This window comes from Hoplias malabaricus, chromosome 3 (assembly GCF_029633855.1).
Source record: "Hoplias malabaricus isolate fHopMal1 chromosome 3, fHopMal1.hap1, whole genome shotgun sequence".
Classification (NCBI taxonomy): Eukaryota; Metazoa; Chordata; class Actinopteri; order Characiformes; family Erythrinidae; genus Hoplias; species Hoplias malabaricus.
The window spans coordinates 27,218,821-27,245,931 of NC_089802.1; the positions used below are offsets into that span (position 1 = coordinate 27,218,821).

The window sequence follows — 27,111 nt, forward strand, 5'->3', positions numbered from 1 at the left end:
CATATTAATATTAATAATATTTAGCTAAATATATTCTTACATAACACCATGGTTTAGGTGTTATAACACGACTGAAGTCACTCCCCCATTTTTGGAGCAAATCCCTCTGCCTCAGAGTCACTTTCCACCGTACATCACCATGTCTATAAGTCTCATGTAAAGAACGTATGGCATATTACGCGTAACTGCATGACGTCATTATATAAACAAATCATTACATAAACAATATCACCATATTTATATTTTTTATCATGTTAAAAATGATCACCATATTTTTGCGAACAATACAATATGGCACAGCCCTTAGCTGGAGACGAGGCATGATTGGGTGAAAGCTGTAAATCATTCCCTCAACCCACGGCTCCTCCTGACTGTGTAAAACAGATTGAAAAAGTAGAAACATTTTCTTACAACAGTCTCAGGATGAGAAATGTTACATTTAAGATGATTTCACTTGCAGTGAACAGAGAAATACTGGAAAGAAGGCAAGAGTAAATAACATCTATCAAGCCCCAAAATTTACCATCCTTCTTGTGAATACGATCTGCTTTGCTGCTCCTTGCGGCAGTGTTATGGTCAATGTACGTCCTCGGGACTATGGTTTTAACAGTGCCCTCTCTGCACATGAGCTGTGAGTCTTGGGGCAATCCATCACTCTGAGTAATGCTCTCGACGAAGGGGATGGCTACAGTAAATTTACAAAAGGAGAGGTAAGGAAGCTGTGGGTGTGGGGAGACATAGAAGCTGCTCAGGCTCAGCCCTGATCGCGAGGCCACAATTCGGGACCGTGAGTTGGCGCGCTGCTCTGCTGGGATGCTTCGGCAGTGGAGCAATGAAATTACAAAAGCAGCTTGAGGTTGCATCAGATTTTATTTGTCTGCTCTATCTTTGCTGTTCGGGGCCCTGCTGCTTACATTCCTCCTTCACAAAAATGGGGCCTTGCAACAGATCTCTGAGAACGTCAGTGCAATACTGCAACAAGAGCTAGAAAAAACAATATATATCTTTCTAATAAGAGCCCCCAGAGATGTGCTGATGTACTAAGGTTATTCTGGAACAACTAAATTACTACTAAAAAATAAATGTTTAAAATCGTATATAAAAATGCACAGTGTACGCACATCTATGACTGCCTCACAACATCTGAATTCTATATTAATGCACTGCTGTGCACTCAGCCATAATTAATGAGATGAACACTTAAGTTCACTAGCACTGTTTTATTAAATTATTCAAGAACAGCATGAAATAAGGAGACAATACAGTGGTTAAGCTAATGCTACTCAGCCAGTTTCTTGAGCTAAAGGCTAAAAACACAGCCCAAGGCTAGCCCTAAACTTCCTGCAGCTTCTCCTCTAGAGTAGGAGTCCCTTCAGAAAGAGGACAGAAGCATTTCTACTCTACTCTCTGGACTCCTAATCCCACGATATAGGTGTTAAACAGCCTCCAGTTGCTTCCTCCACTCACTGGTCATGCAAAATGCGCCCCTCTGATTTGTTGAAGAAAGCGTGTCATTCCCACTGCCCCTCCCCTTCTGCTCTGATTTTTATTTTATTTATTTTATTTCTCACATCAAAACTACAAGTGCACATTTTAATTTACAAACTTTCACATCAAACATATAAAAACAAATGTTATACTAAAATGTCTCAGATCAGGTCTTACATGTGTTTTTGCAACATAATCAACTCCATAAAGTCCCCAGACTGCTGCTCTAAACTTAAGGCAACCGCTGCACATAAAAGGACTTTTCCACATTAGGTTTTGAAAGAATGAAAAAAAACCAGCTCTGTGTTTACTTTCACGCAGTGCTTTATCTAATTTAGAGTCAGTTCCATCTACGTCCTCATCTCTTTTCATGAATTTCAACATCTGGTGGTCTCTATCTTTGCCGTTTCTCTGTGAGCAGAGAGAGAGAAAGCCTAGCACCGGACCCAGGCACTTTGTTTTTTTACCCATTTACAGACACTGGGGCTTCGTAAACACATTAAAGTGGTTTCCAGAGCAGACCTACTGCAGAGCAACACATGGAGAGGAAACATATTCTGAATTTTGCAAAAAGTGTTTTTTGATTATAATCACCTTTAAAGCACAATGAGATAAAGATGAGTTTTTCTTGATTACAATCATAAATGTTGCCTTTAACCAACCCGCTTCATCCTGGAGCCGTCTGCCAAGGGCTGATGGATGACTTCCTGTCAGCAAGCCCTTCATGAGACTTTCTCTGATGACATAAGTGGCTCTCGATCATGAGGAACAGGATCGGTTTGATGTTTCATGCCTTCCTCTGGTCTTTGTGGCTTTGAGAGACCTCAGAGTCCGCGGTGGAAAGCGCCACTCTCCGTCCTGCGGGTGCTTTTGTGGATTTATCTTGGCAGTCAGACACATTTCACTCTGATGACACTGAGCAGACGTTTCCAGCTTTCTGTTTTACCACCATCCATCTCCCGGCTCATCTCCCTCTTGTGCTCTTAGAGAGGGGAGACTTAGTTCTCCCTCTGCGTCCTCTCCCCGGTTTGTCTGGAGTGTATAGAGTGGATGATGGAGGCAGTCAAGGGCTTACTAATGCCTTCTTGTTCCTTTTGTTTCAGCCCAGAGACCCTCTCGTGTCCCCGTATGGCCCCTAGGTCCTATCTACTGATGAGGGGTTGGTAATAGAAGACCCCCTTCTGCCCTGGAGTGTGTTAAACACGTCGCTGGCAGCTAAGAGTCGATTTCTCACTGTCTGCTTCCCTAATGTCAAGCCTGTAAGCAGCACTCAGAGGCCAGTTTGGGGGGATTAGCTTTGGTAAAGCCATCAGGAGCATCATGGGAAACAATATACAGACCGTTTTTCATTGTTTTTGTTTTAGTCCCTTATAAAATCATAGTATAAATATTTATAATGAACAATATATTTAAAATTGAAGTAGATTACCCCACTGATAATATTTTTCATATATTTATATATATTTTTTATAGCACATCTATGGGACTGCTAATATTTTAGCACTAGGAAATGGCATTGGCATAGAACTGCCACCACTGTTCTTCACTTGTAACACAACTGACTGAAACCTGGTTAAACTATGGATTGATTTCACACACCCAGACACTTATCTAGAACCAACAGAAGTTTCTAAAGCAGAGTCTTTAAATCCAGACACTGGACCTGGGTTCCAGGCCAGGATATTTTAAAATGGCCAGCTGGTACTACAAACCGGATTCCAAAAACACTAAACAAATTGTGAATAAAAACTGAATGCAATGATGTGGAGATGGCAAATGTCAATATTTTCTTCGTAATAGAACATAGATGACAGATCAAAAGTTTAATCTGAGTAAATGTAACATTTTAAAGGAAAAATATGTTGATTCAAAATTTCAGTGTCAACAAATCCCAAAAAAGTTGGGACAAGTAGCAATAATTGGCTGGAAAAAGGAAATTGAGCATATAACAAACAGCTGGAAGACCAATTAACATTAATTAGGTCAATTGGCAACATGATTGGGTATAAAAAGAGCTTCTCATAGTGTCAGTGTCTCTCTGAAGCCAAGATGGTAAGAGGATCACCAATTCCACCATTGTTGCGCAGAAAGATAGTGCAGCAATACCAGAATGGGGTTACCCAGTGTAAAATAGCAAAGACTTTTAAACTAGCAAAATAGCAATTTTAAACTCAGTTTAAACTTTTGATCTGTGATTTGTGTTCTATTCTGAATAAAATATTAGATGTTGGCACCTCCACATCATTGCATACAGTTTTTATTCACAATTTGTTTAGTGTCCCAACTTTTATGGAATCCGGTTTGTACACTATATTTGCAACTGCTAATGCGTCTGACTGGCCAGGTATCTGTAAAAACCCAGGCCTGGTCCTGGATACAAGGTACGGATTTGAAGAGCTTGGTTCTAGAGTGAGTTTTGTTCTCACAAACTAAAATCCAGAACAGTGAGTACAAAGAGAACGGAGAGGGAACAGTGAAGGAAAATAACCAATGCTCCTTAAGTCATGCTGAATACAGCCCCAGAAACACACATAGACACTGCATTTTCCTTTTTATTAACTTTTATTTCCAAGTTTTCTTTCCAGATCATTACAGGTCATTCTCCATTTCCCAGTTTCAGAAGGAGAACCTCTACAGATGCGTCTGGTTCTCTGGTCTTTACCCAGAACCCCATCGAGGATGATATAACGCTCTGTAAATTTCCGGAGGTTCTTTATGTCCATTCACCCACGGACACTGTCACGGTTCCTGCTGAAGAACCCACTGTTCTTTGGTTCCAACTGGGAACAAACTTTTGAAACCTATTTATGTTGGAGACCAGTGCCACATTGGTGAAAAAGGGCTATGAGAGAGAAGAATATCACAGAGAAAACAATCCTGATTTCCTTTGTCTATTAAAGACTTGAACCCCTAGTTTCCACATGAAACTTTACCATGAAGTATGTCACTATGCCAGTTGAAGTAAACACATATTCCAAGCATGATGAATATCAATGACATTCAAAACAGGTAAACGTTAAAGACTTGTATACCCTACAAAGTCCTGGGAGGGTCCTCTTGGGTTTAGCTGTATGTCTCTATATCAACACAGAGACCTTCGTTTGACCCAGGAGTAAACACTGAGCAGGATCCTGTGTTTATTGGTAGGTGCTTCTTTCTGAGAGTGCTGACAGGAGAGGACAGACACGGATAACGGCAGAATCCCACATCCCTCATCACCTCCACCTAAAATTCCCTCTTTATCCTAATGACAATTAGACAATTTGTCTATGAGTGTGGGGACATGCAATTCTCTCTGGTGTGTTCACATTCAGGATCTCTGCATCTTTTCTGGTGGAACGGTGTGTTTGAGCTGAAAATTGGTTGTTAATTGTCGGTGTCTGAAGTGTAAATTGTCTGTGTTTATTCATTGTTTAAATTCCCACAGAAACTCATGTGTAACTTGAGCTGTTTAGTTTTGTAGCAAAAATAAGTCAGTGTTACCCCCTATGGAGCAGGAATAGAGCAACATCCTCATCTCTGTTTGTGTTTTCAGCGTTTGGAAAAACCTCTAGATGGCGTTTCTCTGTTGTGAGCAGAGAGAGAAAGCCTAGCACCGGACCAAGACACTTTAATTTTTTTACCCATTTACAGACACTGGGGCTTCGTAAACACATTACAGCAGTTTCCAGAGCAAACCAACTGCAGAGCAGCACATGGAGAGGAGACATCTTCTGAATTTTATAAAAAGTGTTTTTTGATTATAGTCATCTTTAAAGCTCAATGAGATAAAGGCAATATTCTTCATTATTTTATACCAAAAATGAACACACTCCATTATTTTGACCCAAGCTCCTCTAGTGCTCCTTTTCTGCTGGACTCTTTCTGCTGGAGATGTGATCAGGCATGTGGTCCACAGTAGCTGTGGCGATCCGGAGTCAGAGTGCGGTGGGTTTGAAGCCCACCCAGGTCTGTTTGTTTACAAGGTACCCATCAGTCAGCAGTGAGGGGTGTCTTTAGGAGATCATGCATGTGTGTGTTTGGAGGACGAAGAACCAGAGAACCTTGGGGAACCAGTAGAGGTATAGTGTTGAAAAGTGAAGCCTGTGGTGAGAGAGAGAGAGAGAGAGAGAGAGAGTGTGTGTGTGTGTGTATATATATGTGAGAGAGAGTGAGTGAGTGAATGAGTGTGTGTGTGTGTGTATGTGAGAAAGACAGAGAGAGAGTGTGTGTGTGTGTGTGAGAGAGAGAGAGAGACAGAGAGAGAGAGATATTGTGTGAGGGAGACAAAGAGAGAGAGTCAAAGAGAGAGAGAGAGTGTGTGTGTGTATGTGAGAGAGACAGAGAGAGAGTGAGAGAGGGTGTGTGTGTGAGAGAGAGAGTAAGACAGAGAGAGAGAGAGATATTGTGTGAGGGAGACAGAAAGAGAGAGAGAGACAGAGAGAGAGAGTGAGAGAGGGTGTGTGTGTGTGTATGTGAGAGAGAGTGAGAGAGGGTGTGTGTGTGAGAGACAGAGTGAGAGAGAGAAAGACAGACAGAGAGAGATATTGTGTAAGGGAGACAGAAAAAGAGAGTGAGAGAGTGAAAGAGAGAGAGTGAGTGAGTGTGTGTGTGAGACAGAGAGAGAGAGAGAGAGAGAAGGGTTTGGAAGTCTCTGCCTCTGCTCCATGAGCACTGATGAAGTGTTGAGAGGTTCTGGACGGAGGTTCTCTCTAAACACAGCCACACTGCAGAACGTAATGAAACACAACCAGCCGCTGGAATCCAAAACCTGGCTGGAGAGAGAGGAGGGTGATTTGATGGCGAACGTGCTCGAGAAGACTGCGCTGCAGAGTCTGAGGCCTCGGGGAGAAATATCAACTTACTACAACACACTAACTCCACGTTCCGCTTTCAGGGGCCAGAGAATCAGGTTCTGAAGAGTGAGGATTGGGTTCTAACAGAGGGCTGGTCCTGCATCAGTTCACAAGGTGTTAGGGAGTGTGTGAGTGACTGGGTGAGTGTGTGAGTGACTGGGTGAGTGTGTGAGTGACAGGGTGAGTGTGTGACACTGTCCACAGGTGTGAGTGTGTGAGTGACTGTGTGAGTGACAGGGTGAGTGTGTGACTGAATGAGTGAGTGTGTGAGTGACAGGGTGAGTGTGTGAAACTCTCCACAGGTGTGTGTGTGTGTGAGTGAATTTGTGAGAGTGTGTCGCCCTGTGAAGGACTGGTGCCCCCTACAGGGTGTGTTCCCGCCTTGCGCCCAATGATTCAAGGTAGGCTTCTGACGACCACCACGACCCTGAACTGGATAAGGGCTACAGACAGTGAATGAATGAGTGATACTCATTTGCTTTGTTAAGATCAGCTCTCAGCTGTGAGCACAGGCAGAGAAACAAGGATTAACCAAAACATCCCGAAGTACAGAGCTGATAAAAGCTAAGGAAAGGAACCAGAAGTGTGTGAGGTAGCGGAGTTAGAGCAGCTGCACACACCCTGCGTGGCCCTGGAGTTTAACCCCAACACCCCACTGCACACAGCGCCCACCAGGGTCAGAGAAACCTCCATCCCTCTCCGTCCAAATCCAAACACCAGCACTCCCACAACTCCCTGGTGGTGTGTTTCCACTTTGCCAATAATTGTATTTTCCCTCCACGACTCTAATACAACAACAGCTGCTTTAATTCCTACCATGTGTCTGGCGCTCCAGGAAATCCAAACAGGAGGAGGGGAGAAGCACAGATACACACCAAGTTTGGGAATCTCATGCCTTCGTGGACAAGCACTGGCAACAAACATTAGTTTCTAAAGCAGTGCTTTGCCACTTGTCCCACCTTGGGACCCATATTTTTCCGAGGGCATTCGGCCACAACCTACATTTAAAGACCAGCGGAGGGCTTCACATGCTTTGAGAAGGTGGTGGAAGTGCAGGTGACTCCCTTGTATTCAGCCTCCACCAGGACGATGCTCCAGGAGATGAAAGTGACGTTCAGGAGGAGAGAGAGAGAGAGAGAGAGCTCGCACAGGGGCAGATTTCTCCAGGCTGGACATCACGACTTGAAGTCCCTGACCTCAAATATAAAGCACTGGGTTCTTTGTCTCAGTGACAGGTTTAGGGCTTTCCTTAGTCGAGGCTGCCCTCTACTGGAGGGTCCAGAGGGCCACAGATTCGCTATGCTCCAACATTCACAGGATTTTATACACAGCACTGTGTTAAAACATTCAGCCTCTTAAGAGACAGAGACTGACAAATACTTTAACAAACTCTGCACTGCTTGACAGACTGGTGAGTGTGCGTGTGTGTGTGTGTGTTTGTGTGTGCGTGAGAGAGAGAGAGAGAGAGAGAGAAAGAGAAAGAGAAAGAGAAAGAGAAAGAGAATGAATGTGTTAACCATTCCTGTGTGATCCAGTTAAACACCGGACTCTCATCAGTCTTTTATCAAATTTAATCCGATTCAGAAACTGAACGCATGCCAGTGTCTGGAAGTGGACAGTGACAAGCCACGCCCCTCAGCATAGGAACTAGCATTTTACGTTCCATTTTCACTGGCATAATAACTGTTTATACTGGATGTGAAAAAAAAAAAGTTTATATTGCTCTTACATTTTTCTACATTCACAAAGATATGAGATCAATTTTATTAATCTGACCGGTCAGTAATTTTAATATTTTGGCTGAAAATACACACACACACACACACACACAGATAAAGAAACGAGATAGAGAAAGATTATTTAAACTGGAATACCACATTTAAGCAGTTAACACACTGCCTCCAATCCACCTACCAACGTGTGTTTTTGGAGTGTGGGAGAAAACTGGAGCACCCGGAGGAAACCCACGCAGACACAGGGAGAACACACCACACTCCTCACAGACATTCACCCGGAGCAGGACTCGAACCCACATCCTCCAGGACCATGGAGCTGTGACAGAGACACCACCTGCTGCTCCACTGTGATGCCTTTTACCAGGGCCATCAACAAACAAAGCTTCTGGAAAATGGCCACTGGAATTACAGGGATACACACACACACACACACACACACACACACACACACAGAATGTATATAAATAAAGCCAGCCCTGGTCCCTGTAGCCGTGTTTTGTTAGCGACTTTGTCTGCTTCTGAGACCCCTGCTGTCGGGGACTGGAGCGGGGACTGGAGCAGGGGCTGCTGGGAAAACCCCATTAACACAGAGAGAAGAGCCCTGAGTAAATGTGGAGTTCAGTTTGCGTCAGAGTCGCGTCGCTGAGTTTACTCAAGAGTCTGAGAGGGATCCTGACTGCACACAGATAACACAGTGTAATACACACTGTGCGTGTGTGTGTGTGTGTGTGTTCATTACACATTGACGTCATTTCTTAGTGCTTGAAAAGCCCCCACTCCGCCTCCCCACTGGTTACAAACAGTAGAATAATCAGTCAGGAATTATCTGTTTGTAGATTTGTGTTCTTTGTCATAGATGTAGAAATAACAGTAACAAATAGTGGGGGAAATTTGTCTTAATATATGCAAATAAAAGTCACAGAAATAAATAAATACATATGCTACTGTGTAGCAGCATCTCAATACCCTCCTGAGAAACCTTTACTATTCACACAGCCATCGCCACACTGGAGTTACAGAGTGTAGTTCACTATACAGCACTGTCCTGAATTCAAGAGGGTTTCCTACCCTCCTCCAAATTTACATAGTGCAGTTTTGGAAGTGCTGAAGCTGGAGTAGTGATGACAGAGACCCTGTTCTCCCTGTTACAGCTCAGTGGAGCATCACAGTGATTTTGAAGCTGTAATTTTTAAGTAGAAATTCTACCTACTGCTACTTTAACAGCCCTTTGTCTCCATAGTGACCACCTGAAATTCCACTACTACCAGCAAGAAACACCTTAACCACAGTAAAGGATCCAGGTTTTCCAGTTGAACTTTGTTTCTCCTCCATCTCACACTCCTTTTAGAAGAGGACGTGTGGTTCCATTCACCTCCACTGTCCACTGTCCCCCACCATCTACTGTCCTCACTTTCTGTGAGGGGCTTTTAGAGGAGGACGTCTGGTTCCATTCACCTCCACTGTCCCCCACCATCTACTGTCCTCACTTTCTGTGAGGGGCTTTTAGAGGAGGACGTCTGGTTCCATTCACCTCCACTGTCCCCCACCATCTACTGTCCTCACTTTCTGTGAGGGGCTTTTAGAGGAGGACGTCTGCTTCCATTCACCTCCACTGTCTACTGTCCCCCACCATCTACTGTCCTCACTTTCTGTGAGGGGTTTTAGAGGAGGACGTCTGCTTCCATTCACCTCCACTGTCTACTGTCCCCCACCGTCTACTGTCCTCACTTTCTGATAGGGGTTTTAGAGGAGGACGTCTGGTTCCTTTCACCTCCACTGTCCACTGTCCCCCACCATCTACTGTCCTCACTTTCTCTGAGGGGCCTTTAGAGGAGGACGTCTGGTTCTGTTCACCTCCACTGTACACTGTCCCCCACCATCTACTTTCCTCACTTTCTTTTTTTCACAATTTAATACACAATATTTAGCACTAACAGTGAAGTGCAGTTTAAAGGACAGGGGGAAATGAAGGACTGAATGAGACCAAGAGCGGCTGTTTGAATCTGATGCTGCTGGTGTTATTTATCTTCACACTGGCAGCAAACAAACCCTGGGCAAATTTACAGCCGATTTAAAAGCTGCCCACCAGAGCAAGAGAGCATCACATCACACCTCTCAGTATCTCCACAGCTTGCGATGACTCCACTGAACGCTTCTCTGCTGGCCATTCTCGCCTGGATATTTCTCCACGATGCTGCTTCAGGAGAGTCATACACTTATCAGTTTACAGACAGAGGTGAGTGTAACTCTTATGAACAAAGGCTTTTCAGAATATTGTCAGCCCAATAACTCCCATAGAAAGGGAAAATAAGTGAGTAGTTTGTTTGGCTCCAGTAGATCCAATACTTATGCATTCCACCTTAAATAGCACAGCTGTTGCAGTTACTTGGTTTAAGGTGGATATGGAATTTAATGCACTTTTAAGGACCCCAGCATTTCTGAAACATGCAAATATTATGGTGCCTCACCACGTGGTCCCTATTCGACTCGACTCGACTTTTACTTCTCCACCAGGTAAATCAGGTCCTGGTTCTGGAAGCGGGTTCTTGTTTAGTGGCTGTTCTCTCGTGATTCAGAGCGAGATGAGTAGGGACTCAACTCTGGCGTGTAAACCTTGCAGAGCACTGATTGTCCAGAGAGAGTCGTTACTCTACGCCACGCAACGCAGACGTCCAGCACCAACTCTCCATCTGTAAAATCTCCAGCTGCAGCAGAGATCACTTTTGTTTTTATCCGACTCACGACGGCAGCTCGTAAAATTATGCCGTGGTCTTTTGAAGAGGTTCAAATGCTCCTTGGATCGGTGGCCGATGAAAGAATCCAGCGAGAGCTGGACGCTGCAACAAAGAAGGAACAAACTCTACTGATCTGTCTGAACTAATGACGGAGCTGTGTTTGGTCCGAAACAACAACAACAACAACAACAACACGCCAATACACCATAAGTAAACACCGCTTAATGTTACCGCCGCCGTTGTTGTGGTTTCCAAAGCCCACTGTTCCCCTTAGAGATGGGGTTAGAGACGTGATACTGGACCAAACAGAGTAGAGTCCAGTAGAGTAGGTACAGTGCCGTGGGAAGCGCCAGGATAGAGATGTTATAGGTCAATGCTGCTATGGTCTACAGCAGCTTTGTTCTCTGTTCTGGTTACAGGGGAGTTTAAGAAGCACAGATGGAGTGAGTTACTTCGTCTGAAGGAACAGAGAAACAGTGTGCGGAACAGTAAAGTCCCTCAGTTCATGATGGAGCTCTACACAGCAATGACAGAGCCCAGCGATATCTTACAGAACCACAACAAACTGGACGGAAATGTGGTGAGGAGCTATGCAGGTGGGTAAATGTGCCCAAAAGTGCTGGAGTATTTACACTTCCTGAAACAATATCGGTGGTTTCCCTCACAAAATCAGGCAAGAATATGTGGACGCTCCTGAACATGTTGTGCAGACATTAGTGCAGTGTCTCTATTCGCAAAGTCCAGGAGTGCCTACATATAGTGCCTTTAAATGCGAATGTAAGTTCTACAGGAAGTTTAGAAGACTCTAGTTTTTTTTTTTTTTTACTGTCATTGGGCGGTATGTGGGAGATCATGTGAGAACTAGGTATTGAATGGTTCAGAAGGCAGACACTATCCCTGAGGCAGAGCAACCGGACCATAGAATAAACAGTTAAAATAAAAGCTTATCTTTAGAAACATGTGAGTTACTGCATGAAAGACAGTTTGTTTTTAGTAAATATTAAATTGCTATGGTGTTAGTTTTTCAGAAAGGCTGCAGGATTATGGTTAGAGGACTGGGCTTGCCGGTTTGATCCCCAAGACCGCTGAGACCATCCACAGCTGGAGTGCCCTTGAGCAAAGCCTAATTCCTAAACTGCTCCCCAAGCGCCTGCTGTTCCGGGTGTATGTGTGTTCACTGCCCCTAATTACTAGAGTGTGTGTGTTCACACCGCGATGGATGGGTTAAATGCAATGATCATAGTGTGTTAAGCTGTTAGATTTCTGTTTATTTCAGCAGTGCAGTCCAACGGAGCCTTTCACTATTTCAACCTGACGTCCTTCAACCTGAGTGAGAAGATGGTTAAAGCAGAACTCCGCTGGTTTCGGCGCTCCCAGCCATTTCTGATGGGGCATCACTTTTATAAAGTAAGATTTAGTGCACTAAAACACTGAGGGTTTTAGAAGTTCGACGGAATTGTTTCAGTGACAATGAACACTGTATGAAATGCTGTGCCTATGGGTTGAGCTGCTAAGTAGCAATGAGAAGATAGATGGTTGGTGTAAGAACCCATTGATGTTACACTAGTCCACCCCATCTCTTCACAGAAGGACTGTAATCTTGTGCAACTAACAGATTAATCCTTTAAAGTGGATATAATATGAAGAAATCTCTTGTAGATTATTGTCTGAATCTGGAGCCCACCAACCCACACACTGTGAAACAATACCACAGTCAGTTTACTCTGTGCTGCCAGTAAGTCAGAAAACACAGGATAAAACAAGCTGCTCTGATTGTGCTCCACATCTGACGTCAAGTGCAGAGATTTTAGAATGGCTTTTTAATGAATACTCGCTAGCACACTGCATTTCCTCTGACTCCTCTTATGTTTCCTAAACTGTAGGTTGATTTGTACGAAGTGCTGGACGGCCAAGTGAAACCATGGCGTGGGAATCTCATAACGTCCAGACTGTTGCCTCTGAATGCCACAGGGTGGGAGGTGTTCAACATCACAAACACGGTACGTTCCTGTCCAAAACAGATGGTATTTAAAAAAGCGTTAAGCCTTAGTCAACATCTGTGAACTGATGTGACAGATCTGGGCAGTTGCCTTTCACTTCTGAGTAGCTTTCCTTTAGCAGAAGCTCAAAAAGCATCAGGTAATGGAAATAATAGCACAAATAGCATTTACAAAACGCTGATGAAAACTTCTGTGATACCGTCCTATAACAGGCAACAAAATGGATTCTCAACAGCGGCACAAACAATGGCATCCTGCTGGTGTCGACTCTGCCGTCGGGACAGTGGTTTGAGACATCCGTACCAGCAGGGGGCGTACAGACGTCAGAGAAAAACGATGTGTATCTGGTTGTGTACTCAAACGATGGTCACAGACTCTCAGGTAAAGCTCCTGTGTCAGGAGAGACTGCACTGTGCCTTTACAAAGCTGTGTGATTTCATTAGCTTTTCAAAACATTACTAATTACAGTCATTTTAACAGTGTATTAACTTTGTTTTTATTTTTCTCATTTCTATTCCAGACTCTCTTTAAAATGTGTTTTCTCTGTTTATTTTCATTATATTCTACCTCCATATTTATTTATCTTACTTTATACTTATTCTGATTTTAAAGCAACACTAGGTAGTATTTTACCTTAAAATTACAGCTTCAAAATCATTGTGAAGCTCCACTGAGCTGTAACAGAGAGAATAGAGCCTTTGTCGCTGCTACGCCAGGCTAAGCACTGCAGAAACTGTGCTATGTAACTTTTGCAAAAGGGTAGGAAAGCACTTCTCCCTCCTGCTTGATTACAGGACAGTACTGTAAAAGTGAAGAGGCCAACACACACACAAACAACTAACACTTATCTTTTTCTGTCTATGTCCAGGTCCGAGCAGTGGATCACCCCTGGACTTAGACTCTAAAACACCTCGGCAGTCTCAGGGACGTATGCGCAGGAGCACATCCCACTTCTCACCAGACAAGGAGCAGTTAGTAACGTGTCAGAGAGCTCCTCTCTACGTGGATTTTGCTAAAATTGGCTGGTCTGGCTGGATCATATCCCCCAGAGGATACAATGCGTACCACTGCGTGGGGACGTGTCCATTCCCACTGGGCGGCAGTCTACGAGCGACTAACCACGCCATCGTCCAGTCCATAGTGGATGCACTTAAACTCTCACCCACGGTGGAGAGACCCTGCTGTGTGCCAGACACTCTCCACCCAATCAGCTTACTCTATTTTGACGATGAGGAGAATGTTGTGCTGAAACAGTATGATGACATGGTGGCGGGAGGCTGCGGCTGCCACTGAAAGGGTCTGGCTTTGGGTCTACACTAAATCTGATCACTGTTCAATGTTTTATTACATTCATTAGATGTTTATTAGTCCATATGATCAAATAAATAAACGACATTTTGTTGCAACAGAAAGCAATAACACGCTGTGTGTGCTGTTTATGGAAAAGTATCATAAAGTTAAACATTTTCTTAGAATTAATAAAAAAAAAATTATTTTATTTCAGTTATTTTATATTCAATCTTCATCAAACCTGTTGGATATAAAAGTGCCGTAGTAATACTCCCACTTCAATATTCAGTTTGTCTGGGAACACAAGGGTTAAAATCTTGAAATGCCTACTGAAACTCATTGGTTGTAACTTCAGGAGCAGAACTTAAGGCATTAAAGTAACAATGTGTAGCTTTTTGACCTTAAAATTACAGCTTCAAAATCACTGTGATGCTCTACTGTGCTGTAACTGGAAAAATAGAACATCTGCAGCTGTTACTCCAGGCTCAGCACTGCAGAAACTGTGCTCTGTAATTTTGGAGAAGGGTAGGAACCCAGACCTCCCTCCCACTAGATTACAAGACAGCGCTGTAAAAGTGAATTACACTCTGCAACTGTAGGGGGAGCCGAAGAGCAAAGATATCAATTCTCACCTACACCTGCACCAACATTAGCTTAACGCTAATATACAACTAAAACCTCCATAGAGATGGGCTCTACATAGATGCTAGCTTCATCACAGACGTGTTGTTTGTTGTTTTGATGGTGTTTATGAATCCTGTACAAACAGCTTAAAGACAAACATTATACTCACATGCACAAGCGTTAGCTTAATGCTAACTAACAATTAATAACTCCATAGTCTCAGGCAGCGCAGCACTAAACAGTGGCATGAGTATGTATATCATCACTGAACAGCATCTGTACTCATCGAGATGTTTTTATTGGAATGGTTTACATCGTATGAAGCTGACAACTCCTGAACGTCATTCATTCCAAAACACACTCAGAAACAAAGGCATTTAAATAGTCCTTTTAAGACACACAGATAGGGTAACCAGACATCCTGGGTCAGTCACCAGGGCAGTCACCTGCAGCCTGGTGTCCCAAATTATTTTTATAGTATGTACATTTGCCCTGTGTCAGATACAACAACAACAACAAATTGCAGGAAGATCAACAGGAAAAAATCAGCCAGATATGTAAAACTCATGTAAAACTCGCACACCATTTTTTAGCTGTACAAGTAAAATGTAAAGTTTTTTGTGTACTGTATAATTGTAAATCAACCTTCATTCTCCACTCTTTTGTCATTTTACAGTGACAGTTGTGTCGTATTAAAAATGACCATTATCATTTTATGAGCGACACGGTGGAGCAGCAGGTAGTGTCTCTGTCACAGCTCCAGGGTCCTGGAAGTTGTGGGTTTGAGTCCCGCTCCAGGTGACTGTCTGTGAGGAGTGTAATTGTTCTCCCTGTGTCTGTGTGGGTTTCCTCCGGGTGACTGTCTGTGAGGAGTGTGGTGTGTTCTCCCTGTGTCTGCGTGGGTTTCCTCCGGGTGACTGTCTGTGAGGAGTGTGGTGTGTTCTCCCTGTGTCTGTGTGGGTTTCCTCTGGGTGCTCCGGTTTCCTCCCATGCTTCCAAAACTCAAGTTGGTAGATGGACTGGAGACTCAAAAGTGTCTGTATGTGTGAATGTGTGAGTGAATGTTTGAGTGTGTGTCACCCTCTGAAGGACTGGCATAAAGGTTACAGAAAATGAATAAATGAGTGAAATGAATTATCATTTTAGTCAACAGGAAATAACCTAAAAAAGAAGTATTACTGCGCTGCGTTTCCGATCTCTAAAACTGACCCCATCTGTAAATGGTCTAAACCCACATTCACGCGGACTTTTGGACACAGTATTATCCCCAAGAACAGAACAAACCCATCACAGTCTTCTGCAGCTTTTCCCTGATGGAGCTCAGAACAAATGCAGCGCCCAATAAACTCTTCACTTTTTACACCGTTTCATTTTTAGGTGATATTTTGTTTAATATTTAATGAAACGCCGCAAAATGATAAATATCAGAGAATGTTTGAATTTTGCATTACATTAATACGCCACACAAAAACACGTAAAATGTATTTGTACACCTGATATTTCAAAAGATAAATATCAGTACACTGGTGGAGCCAATCACTGTCACTGATTTTCCAAACATCATGCTACGTTAATACAGATATTAACTAATTTAGCATCACTCTTCTGACACGCCAAATTATCTTGTTCTTTCAATGTTCAGCTTGAAATGGAATATAAATTCTTGAGAAAGCATAAATCAGTGTGCACCAACATGTGATTCAAAACAAAAACAAATTCCTCAAGCCAGTGGACGAAGAAGAACCCAGCGCTTCCAACAAAATGTGAGTAGAAATTGAGCTAATGTATTAACATTTGAAGAGGTGCTATATATTTTAATATGAAATTCACCACAACCACCCCTTTCCCTGACACTTTGTCCCATGTTCTGGCTTCAGACGTCTGGTCACCCTGCACATAAAGCAACTACATCGCATGTCTTATTTCAGTGCATCCTGTTAATCTGAAAAAAGTACTTAAAATACAACCTGTATCAAAATAATCTGGAAAAGCGCTAGTGTTAATAACAGCACAATAAACCAGTCTAGCTTCAGGTTATCATTACAAAACAGTGCCTCTGGCAGTGAGGGAACTATTTTCAGATCAGAATTAAACATTGATCTTTATAGGTACAGAAACGTGGGGTACAAGCTTTTACCCAGCATGCTGCACCATTATTTCGAACCGTTAAAGTCTCAGTGCCTGAATTCAGATGCACTCAGCTAACACCGCTGATTCCGTCTTGTGCTAAGTGTTCCTGGGCTGTATGGGAAGGCTCAAGATAGGGTCGTCCAACAGCTTTGCACTGCTGATAAATGTCCTCATGCCTTTCCATTTCACTGGACTCAACAGGGGACAACACTGAGCCTAAATTGATGGTGGATTTCGGTGCTGGTAAGGATGAGACAGACACTGGAACAAAGCCATGATAAAGCACAAGAGGAGGTGCATTCAAGACCTCTATGGACTTGGCCTTTGGGGTTTCAGGAGACGGAACTGGCAGCTGGACGTAACTTCCTGTCTCTGGGTCGAAAAAGGTTTTTGTCTTGACCTGCACTGGCATGTCCACCACAAAATACTGCCCAGAATCAGGATCCTGTAGCAGCTTCCTTTGGGTCATTGGGAAGGACTGGGTGATGATGTTGGCAGGCGTAGCTGGGTAGGTATGTTCGAGGCTGTTTTGACGCAAAGGCGATCTCTTCAGCGTGCAGGGGTTGGCTGAAGGTTCACTGTTCATTCGTGAAACGAGTGCAGGTTTACCGCCCAAGAATCTGTCCAAACTCTGGGCCCTTCGATCCAGTTTATCAGGGGAGTGTTTCACAGTGGTACGACCCAGTCTTTCACCAAGAGCCTCCGAAGTCCTTGGGAGGATTCTTTCTTCCTTAATGCATGTTCTTGCATCTTCGTTAGCGGCTCGAAAGCCATGGCTTTCGTGTTGTGGTTTTCCTCCTGCATCCTTTTCCTGACTCTGGCTCTCTTGTTGTTCATGCCTTTCACGTCTGTGAGCCCTCAACCAAAGTTTCTCATTATTTTCTTCAGCGCTTTGGTCTATGCTGTGTGCCCTGTGGTTTGTCCTGCCATCAGTGCTGTGGTGCCTCCTCTCAGGTTTGGGATTCACGCTCTTCTCACTGCTCCGGCCTTTGCGCTCCGTTTTGGGTTTGGCCTCTGTTTTCTGGATCCTCCTTGTAGTCAGCTTCATGGCACGCCGCAAGGCCTTCTCACTTTTGGGAGGCACGACTGGAGGTTTGCACTGAGATTGATTTTCAAAGCCGCTACAGGCAGATCCTGATCTCTCGCTTGGGGCCTTAGATTCTTCTGTGCCATCTGCAGGAGCAGAGAGGGATGTCGATTCTTCTGTGATATCTCCTGTACTTGTCCCACAACTCTCTATGCCTTCGGAAACAGAGCTCACTCCGGATTGCCTCTCATCTTCTTCAGGGATCGTGAGAGTGTCCATTTGCTCTTTCCCCTCCTTGATTGTGGTGAGTTGAGTGGCCGGAGAGGATAAGAGTGGCAGCAGTGACAGGTTGAGTTGGGGGCTTCTGACAGGTGTGCAAGGTGGAGTTGGGGAAAGTACAGTTGGACTTTGTAGCTCCACACAGTCCTTAAAAAGGTCCTCACCCCTTTCAGATCCACTTAAACTTTCCCTAGGAGACCAGGGTAGCATACTTTCTGGGATAGTTTTATGCAGGATGGGTCTTACAGTTTTGGTAACAGGGGATGCACTAAAGGTGTTGTCTTTCACTTTGAATAAAGCAGGTTTTCCCATCATAGGTGAAGATGCGTTGGACTGACTTGTTGGTGTTAGGTTTCTTGCTGACTCTATTAAGCATCGAACCCACCCTCCTTTCTCCACATCACTGGGAGGGGAAAGGATTCTCTCAGAAATAGATGGTTCACTTGTTATCTCAGATTTTTCTTCACCTTTCCTTTCTTCTGCTTCTGTTTTTTGTGAGGAATCTAACTGCTTATCCAGCGATTTTGATTCTTGAAGAATATCGTAAACCATTATACTGTGTGTGGTAGTGTCATTTTGTACTGATTCAGAGATTTCTGGTGTCTTTGCTGTGATTTCATTCTGAGATTCACTGCCAGGTTTTACCTGTTCCTTTTCTACACCAGACTTTCCAGAAATGCCAAGAAAATCTTCGCCAGAGTTGTCTTTTTGATCTATGCAGGTGTCTTGTTTGTCATCTGGCTCCTGGAAAACTTCAGCAGCACATTCAAGCTCTGTTTTATTTGCATCCTCTTTCTCTGCTGACATAACACATTGTCCAATAACTTCAGTACTGTGAGCATCATCACACTCTCCAGCTGTCTTTACTACATCCCTCACAGCTGGTTTTAAAGCTTGGCCTGATTCCTTTTCAGAATTCATCTCTGTAGCATTGTAATTATTTTTTGCTGATGCGGTTTCAGGTGCAAGGGCACTTTCAGGGACATCCGTGGACATTTGTTTGGTTGTATCATTTTTAACATTAACTTTGGGACCCTTTCTTTGGGTCAAACATTCTTGAACATCTATGCTTTGCAAGCGCTGACCTCTGTCAAATCTTTCCTTAAGGTTTGACACGTGTCCTCTTACCGGCCCTCTATCCTTGGGTAAGTTAGCTTTCACTTTTCTGCTGAGGGATTCTTCCATTAGAACTGATTTTTTAGCATCCTCTCCTGCAGTTTCATATGCTAATCTCTCCTCATTTTGAGAACTGGCCCTGCCTCTTCTAGGAGGAATATCTGGTTTATAACTGGGGCTCTTTTTCTTAGCAGTTGACCCTTCGCCTTGCCTAGAATAACTGTTGGTATCTGAAACTCTTGAACTCTCTTTCACAAACACAAGCTCTTTTTCTTTATGTTCTGTCACTTTATCCAGTGGCTTGACATTATCTGTCTCACTTTGTCGTCTGCCTCTGCCAGATCTCTCTCTCTCTGTATATTTTATTTGTCCAGCCGCAGAACCACTAGTACCTTCCTGCTTACAAGGCCCGGCTAAATTTACCTCAGCCACATGACTTTGCCCATGTTTGGTCTCCATTTCTGACACACTCTGAACAATTTGACTGCTTGGTTTAAAATCAGAATCGACCACCTTCTGACCTCTTCTGCCCTCTATAAAACTTTCTAATGTGTTCTTCTGCCTCGAGGTTAAGGTATCCATGCTAACCTGCTTGTATTCCTCCTGATTGCCTAAGTCTGGTTCTTTCTTGATTTGGGTTTGACTTTGCTTTTTTCTTTGTTCTCTCTCTGCTATCACTTCCTCCAAAGCTGCCTTTGCTAGATCAAACTTATCAAACACTATGCTCTCTTTCTTTGGAGCTGTCTTGTTGACCTCTTTCTCTTTTGGCATGAACAGTGCTCTTTTTGCATATGTGTTGCCTTTCATAGAGAAAGAGTCATTCTTGGTTATTTTCTTTTCACCTGCCGAAACATTCATAAAACCCTTTATGCCAAGCTCATCATTTCCATCTGGTTTTCCATCAACGTGTTCTTTAGCCTTATGTACACCTACGTTCTGTTTATTCCTGACCACTTCCCTGACCCTTACATCATTGTTATTATCTTTTACCACCTCAGACCCTACCTCTTCTTCACCATAAAAATCCTCCTCCAGTTCATCTACACTCATGTATCTTTGACTTTTGATGTAGTTGTTCTGTCTTGATGAAAACACATGTTTAGGTTTTGGCTCCTTTCTAAGACAGTCCTGATCTAGCTTTCCTGTCTCTGTGCTCAGTTTGTCCTGATTCCTGCCACTGGAAGGTATCAGAGCATCTGATATTGGCTTGTCCTTATTTAGAAATGCAAGGGGATATTTTTCCTTAAGGTTTGTCACAGTCTGTATTTCTCCTGTTGTAATTTTAGCCTTAGAACAGTTCATAGTGCTGCTTCCCTTATCTGAACTGTCTATAGTTTTATTCTGATTTACAGCAGGTGTAGTCATACCATGCTTTCCCTGATACTCCTTGCCATCCTTCTCAGGCTTACAGTCTACATCCTGTCCTTGCTTGAAGGTTTTCTCTGTTGTAGGACGAGGACCAACATTTTCTTTAGTGTCAGATCCTGTGGAAGCAGCTTTGGGGTACAAATTTAAAGATGGGTATGTGGCTTTCTTAGATTTCAAAGGCTTAATAGGAGAGCTGCTAGGTCCAGCTTGCAGCAGACTGAGTGCCAAGTAGTCATCAAGCAAACACCCACTTTTTGGCCCATTCTGAGGTGAGTTGTGCTGCACTGGAAGAAGGCTCACTGGAGACTCTTCGGTTATCTCAGGAGCCGGTGATGTGATTGTAGTGTTAGGAATCTCAGGCATCTCCTCTGTATTTGTGGTACTGACCTGTTCAATGAGTGGAGAGAGTTTGTTTTGATCTGCTGAGTCTAAACCTTTGAACTTGGGTGGACTGTACATGGCCTTGACCCGTTTTCTGTTGTCCTTGAGGTTGAACAGCAGACTCGAGGCCATGGATTTGTAGTTTTCCCGTTTTATTTCAGGTGATGGACGCTTCTCTGTTTCAGAAAGAGGTGGGAGATCTAGAGTGGAAGGTGAGAGGAAAGCTTGAAGTATCTCAGAGCTTCCCGTTCCTTGCCTGGAGGGAATAACCGGAGTCAACAGCTGTGAGATGTTGAACGGGGTTGAACTTGAGGCTTGTTCCTCCATCATCTTCACCTCCTTTTTCTTTGGCAGCGCACTCTCGGGATTGGCCCGTTCACAGGCAAGCGAGCTCAAAATGCTTTGACCCCCACTTTTTGTCCTGTGTCTGTTTTTCCTCCAGGGGGCGCAGTGGTCACCTTCAGACTGACACCTCAGCTCACACACAGAGGGTGGCAGCAAAACCTGAGGCTTACTCTCAGCTCGGATTTCGGTGTGGTTTTCTGTTTCTAGAGGCATGGTTTTCTCAGTCTGTGTTTGTTGTTGTGATACCTTGGCTTCACGTTTATCTGGAAGTGCTGGGAGTGAAGTGTTTTGACACTCCCTCTCCTTCTTTGCCTCAGTGTGGAGTCTGTGTGACATGGTTAGCTTTTTGTAAAGTGGAGAATCATACCATTCGGGTGGCCGGTTGTTTTGGAAAATTTCTATGTCGTCCAGTTCAAAGGGAAACTTGTTCAAGTCCCTCCAGGACTGGAACGGACTGAATTCACTGTGGAGGAAGAAATTTTGAGAATTCAGTTTTTTAAGCTTGCTGGATTTGCCATGTTTACTCTTGGTTGTCTTCCCAGATTGCGTGGACATGTCCTTGCTGGATTTGTTGCTTCTCTCGGTGGACTTATAATGACTACTGACCTGGGAGCCGTGATCGACTGCGAGATTGTTCTGCAAGTCAGAGGAAAATTCTGACAGTTCCTTTTGGATGCTAAGCAAGGCTGATTTGTCCCACGACTCCCCGTTCGTCTTCTTGGTGGAATCTCCATTTTTCCCAGCCGTAAATGCTGAAAAAAGGGATGAACCTTTGCTGAACTGCCACGACGTGTTCTTTGCACCATTGATGGGGTGAGCTCCATGCTTCTTGGAAGCAGAGGAAGAGTTTTCTCTAGTCTTTTTTAGAACTTCCTCAGTCAGTGGTTTGTGGCAGCTCACCGGCGATGGTGAGAACTCTGAGTCGTTGTAGATGGCCTCGTCGCCGATGCATAGACTCTTAAAAGCACGGTCCGTGAGGTTCATGACCTCTCGATCCGTCTCGTCCATGAAGTTATCCAGGTAGCCAGAGTGCTGCATGTTTGCTTTATGGCTCACAAGCCTTTTTTCTAGACAGCTCATGGTGAGTGTGTAGTCAGGCTCACTCAGGTTGCCATATCCAGACTTTATCCACTGCCATCTTTCTCCTGTAAATACATAAGGATGTATTACATTCCTGCAAGTTCATTTCTGCTACCATACTCTGTAGGTAATGGGCTTAATATTCTAAGCCCTTACTACAAAAGTCAACAGTTATGCGGACAAACAACACCTTAACAATTGTGACATTGTGATAATTCTGATTTGCAAATGTGCCTTTGTGGTCTATAAGATGATGTCTTTGGAGGATTGAGTCTAACTCCATCTAGCAGACCAGATAAGGACCATGAGATCCTGTCTGAGGTATGTGGTTAGCCATCGTGTGGATAAGTACAGTGAAGAGAAATATCCCCATGCCAAACAGTAGCTATTTTTGGAGGAGGGTGGATGGCTTTCTGCCTTCTGCCCAACACACAGGCCATGTGCATCAGCCCAGCCATGACTACAAGACCCTCGGCTTAACCAGAATAGCACAGAGTATGAGCCATACCCCAGTAATATCCATTTTAAAAAAAATGTGCTTTACAAACACAAGAATTTTGTTTTTAGGTTTGAAAGATAGCCCTGCCCCATAAAAAATTGTGCCCTCTACAGACCTGTCTTGGTATTACTGGTTGAACATAGGGCCTGTGCCATTAATCAAAGGGATTTTGTGTCCCCCTCAGGAATTGGTTTTGAGAAATATATATATACTGAAACATCCTAAGGCAGCTGAATGCTTCTGTCTTCCCTTCTGTAACTCATAATAATCTCCTCACTTGGACCCCAGCATCCTCTCAGACACCACACAAAATTCTCCTGCTCCTCGGTGCACTTTATCTCTTCGATTGAGCTCGTATTTTCGGGGTTAATTAACATGACCGAAGTTCAGTGCTGACCAAGGGTAAAACTCTCGAGACATTTATGCACCATGAACCAAGCAAGTGGCCAAGATGATCTGGACCCTGCTGCTTTTTTCCAGGGCTCATAATTTCATATCAACTTGCCGTTTGGATGAATTCCCTACAGCTGTTATTTACATGAAACCAAGGACTACAGTAAGGTGACAAGTCCTGAAAATAACCAGTAAAAAGTGGATCTTATGAATATAAAAATATACAGAGGTTTTCTAAGGTGTTTGCAGGATGTTTCTTTATATATATATATATATGTGTGTGTGTGTGTGTGTGTGTGTTTTATTTAAAATTATTCAGACCATCTCATCTCTGTCGGTCCGTTTATCATAAAAAAATGTCCCAGAATGAAAAAGCCATGACTATGACTAAGTCTTATTACTTCAAACTGGACTCCTGGACAAGGACATGTGGTCCTAGAATAATCTTAATATCCCTCCTGATGTTCACAACAATAGCTCCCTCATTACTTATTATCTATCTCAGTGAAGTCCTTTAAAAACTGTTCAAAAAAGCAGTTAAAACCTCTAAAACCTAAGTCTCTGTTTTTGATCTTGCTTTTTGTAGTTGTTATTACAGCCATAAAACACCACCTTCTCTTTACACTTTGTGAAAGTTTCAGTCTTAAAAGACCATGAGAAAGTTCTTAGAAATAACTTGTACTTCTACATTAACACCCACTGGAAGCTAACAAAGTTCATTCTGACAGAGTCGATGAATTAGAGGTGAGTGTTTCTGACTTACCATTTACATCGTGAATCGATTTCCAATTCAGCCCTCAAACAAATCCATTGAGATGTTTTGCAGAACACCAGAAGAAATCCTTGTAGTTGTCTTTTTTTTAGAAGCCCCCCTGCTGCAGACCTTGCGTTCACTGAGCAGAGTGTTAAATTACACCAGGCATCTTCACACGGATGCAGCTGATTGAAGGGAAAAGGTAGGAATCCATGTAAGATGTAGGAGAAGGCAGGCTACTGAACCAGATCTCAGGAGGCACTGGGGAGCCCAAACGGAGCAGGGTCGTGGGTAGGGGCTAAAGAGCCACACATCCACTCTGTGTCCGGTGGCACACAGATAAAATGGAAATGATCATCTGCTATTTTGGTTTGGAGGAGCACAAGCGGTTAATACCTCTCAGCCTCCTAAACTGACGACAACAGCTTTTCACCCGCAGCCAGAGCCCAGCGCCTGTTTTCCCCGGTGGACACTCAGTCTGTTTGGGTGGAGGTGGGTGCGAGAGTGACTCATTTGTCTCTCACAAACAGGCGAGTCAAAAATAGCCCCTTGCATCACCCCAACAAGTGTCACACACAACTTTAGGAGCAGAATGAGGGGCCACTGGAATCTGATTACCATGAGAGGCTAGGCCTGATAGCCTAGCATAGACTCAGACCTCAAATATACTCAAAGGATCTCAGCACCAAGCCTCAAATACTCTCAGCATCAATACACTCAGCCTCACATCTCAAATACTCTCAACCTCAAACATCAAACACTCTTGGCATCAATCTAATACACTCAGCCTCAAACCTCAAATATTCTTTGTCTCAAAAATCAAATACTTTTAGCTTTAAACCTCTAATACTCTCAGCCTCAAACATGAAATACTCTCAACCTCAAACGTCAAATAATCCCAGCCTCAAACTCAAACCTCAAATAATCCCAACCTCAGACCTCAAATACTCTCAACCTCAAACATCAAATAATCCCAGGCTCAGACCTCAATTACTCTCAACCTCAAACATCAAATAATCCAAGCCTGTCACGCCCTCGTCTCGTCTGTTTTCTCTTCCGCCTCATTGTCTTTACTCTCATTATCCGTTTCAGGTGTTTCTCATTTGTTGTTGTATTTAAGTCCCCTTCCCTCACTTCCTGGTGTCGTTCATTGTTGTTCGTATGGCTTTCTATGTCAGTTGTTCTTTGTAATGTTCGCCTTGTTCTTTGTATGGTATTGCTCTTTGTACTGTTTGTTCCCGATTCTCGTTCGTAGTCTTGTTCTTCCCTCGCTTAGTGTTTGCCCCCTAGTTTGTTAATGTTTGTGTTGTTAATTTCCTGTTAAATAAAGTCTGTGTTATTAGCGTTTGCGTCCGCCCTCCGTCAGTCCGCACCCCTCGTGCCTAACAAAGCCTCAGACCTCAAATACTCTCAACCTCAAACATCAAATAATCCCAGCCTCAGACCTCACACCCATTTCTAACATCTGACCACATTAAAAAGTTATTTGCAAAATTGTCAACTCAGTTTTAACATCATAAATTTGTGGTGACTGTAGGATTTCTATTGTTTATTTCTAAATAAAGTGTTTTTTTGTTCATATTCATAAGTAGAAAGCAATATAACAATTTCATTTATTCATTTTCATTTATTGTCTGTAGCCCTTAGCCAGTTCAGAGCGGCGGTGGGTCTGGAGCCTACCCGGAATCACTGGGCACAAGGCAAGAATGCCCTGGAGGAGGCAATATAACAATTTCATTATTTTAATAAATACCAACATTTAAAGTGTCTGAACAGATCTCAGTTTCTCTGAAGTGAAACTGATTTACGGCGTCTAAGTCTTTACACCGTGGCCTACTTCCATCCCCACTGCCCCTGCCCTGTTAGCAATGCTGCTCTATTTCAAGCATCATGTATTTCTTACAGTAAAGACCTGCTCTTCTTTCCCCTCACACCTTCTCCACATCAGCAAATCCACCCCAGCGTACAGCTTAGGTTCTCCACAAGGTCCAACATCGCTCTGCTGATCAGAGGAAGAGAAATGCAGGGTGACAAAAGGGTCTTTAATGACCTTTATTGACCCCTCACTCACTGAATATAGGGGTTAGAAAGGGGTCAGTGCTGTGGAAGAACCTCTCAGTGGTTAGAGATCCTCCACATGACGTCAACATTCATCCAGACTGCCCTCTGCTTCTTTGTTTTCAGAGCCAAAATGTAATAATAAGTTTTAAAGTGTCTTTGTGTAGTGTGTTATTGTAATTAAATGTTCGAACATTCTCCTGGTAAATGCTGTGTAGCATTGAAAAAGGTGGGGTGTGTGTTTACGATGCGGCTGGGAGCTCTGTCTCTGTGACTGAGCCGTGCTCTGTTCATATTCGTTGTGTGATTGTGTTCAGTGTGAAACAGACTGGGAGATTCACTTTGGTCTGAAACTGGTTTTTCTCTGTGTTTACATTTGACTTCTTTATGTTCGGTGTCATCTTCACTAAAGTCAGAACATGTCCAAACCACAGACGCAGCATTTCTCTTTGGTACGAGCCACTCCAGTCGCTCGGTCTACCTCCGTGTTTAGGTTCTCCTCCATGTGGCTGATTGGACAGGGCAAACTCATGTGATTACAGTGCAGTAGTGAGGGTTTAAAGGCACAGTATATGAACACACCATGGGGACGTTTTAATAGAATTAACCAAAAAAGAACAAATAGTTAAAAAAAATTAAAAAGTTAATATTATATATATATATATATAAAGTTAATATCTCAATACCGATTAATTGCTGATTAATTGCCCAGCCCTACCACACAGTACCATAATATACCCTCAGCCCTTAGTTTACTGTGTCCTCCACTGGGGAAAGTCCCCATATAGCGCTCAGCGCAGCACTCCCTCTGGGACTGTGTCAGCAGGGCGGTAAGAATAGGGCACTGCAGGCTCGACTGGAAAGGCTTTACACCTGATGCTGGAATATTTGCTGTGAGGATTTAATGGCACACAGCCCCAGGAACATTAGCATAGTGAGTTCTGGATCACAACTCGTCCCAAAGGTACTGAAC

At 43.5% G+C, this 27,111-nt stretch overlaps 1 protein-coding gene across 1 annotated transcript; it reads left to right on the plus strand.

Moving 5' to 3' along the window:
- The first annotated feature begins 10,195 nt into the window (after window positions 1-10,195).
- Window positions 10,196-14,087, plus strand: LOC136691387 (bone morphogenetic protein 2-B-like). The gene is made up of 6 exons (XM_066663949.1): window positions 10,196-10,295; window positions 11,214-11,390; window positions 12,071-12,201; window positions 12,678-12,794; window positions 13,007-13,175; window positions 13,663-14,087. The coding sequence occupies exons 1-6, from the start codon at window positions 10,196-10,198 to the stop codon at window positions 14,085-14,087; spliced, it is 1,119 nt and encodes a 372-aa protein (XP_066520046.1).
- The last annotated feature ends 13,024 nt before the right edge of the window (window positions 14,088-27,111 follow it).

What these genes read in the sequence shown, in the direction of transcription:
- LOC136691387 (XM_066663949.1), top strand. Translation starts at nt 10,196, where the DNA reads ATGACTCCACTGAACGCTTCTCTGCTGGCCATTCTCGCCTGGATATTT. An exon ending in TGTGGTGAGGAGCTATGCAG is followed by an intron (nt 11,391 to 12,070) that starts GTGGGTAAATGT and finishes TGTTTATTTCAG; the next exon opens with CAGTGCAGTCCAACGGAGCC. An exon ending in CGATGGTCACAGACTCTCAG is followed by an intron (nt 13,176 to 13,662) that starts GTAAAGCTCCTG and finishes GTCTATGTCCAG; the next exon opens with GTCCGAGCAGTGGATCACCC.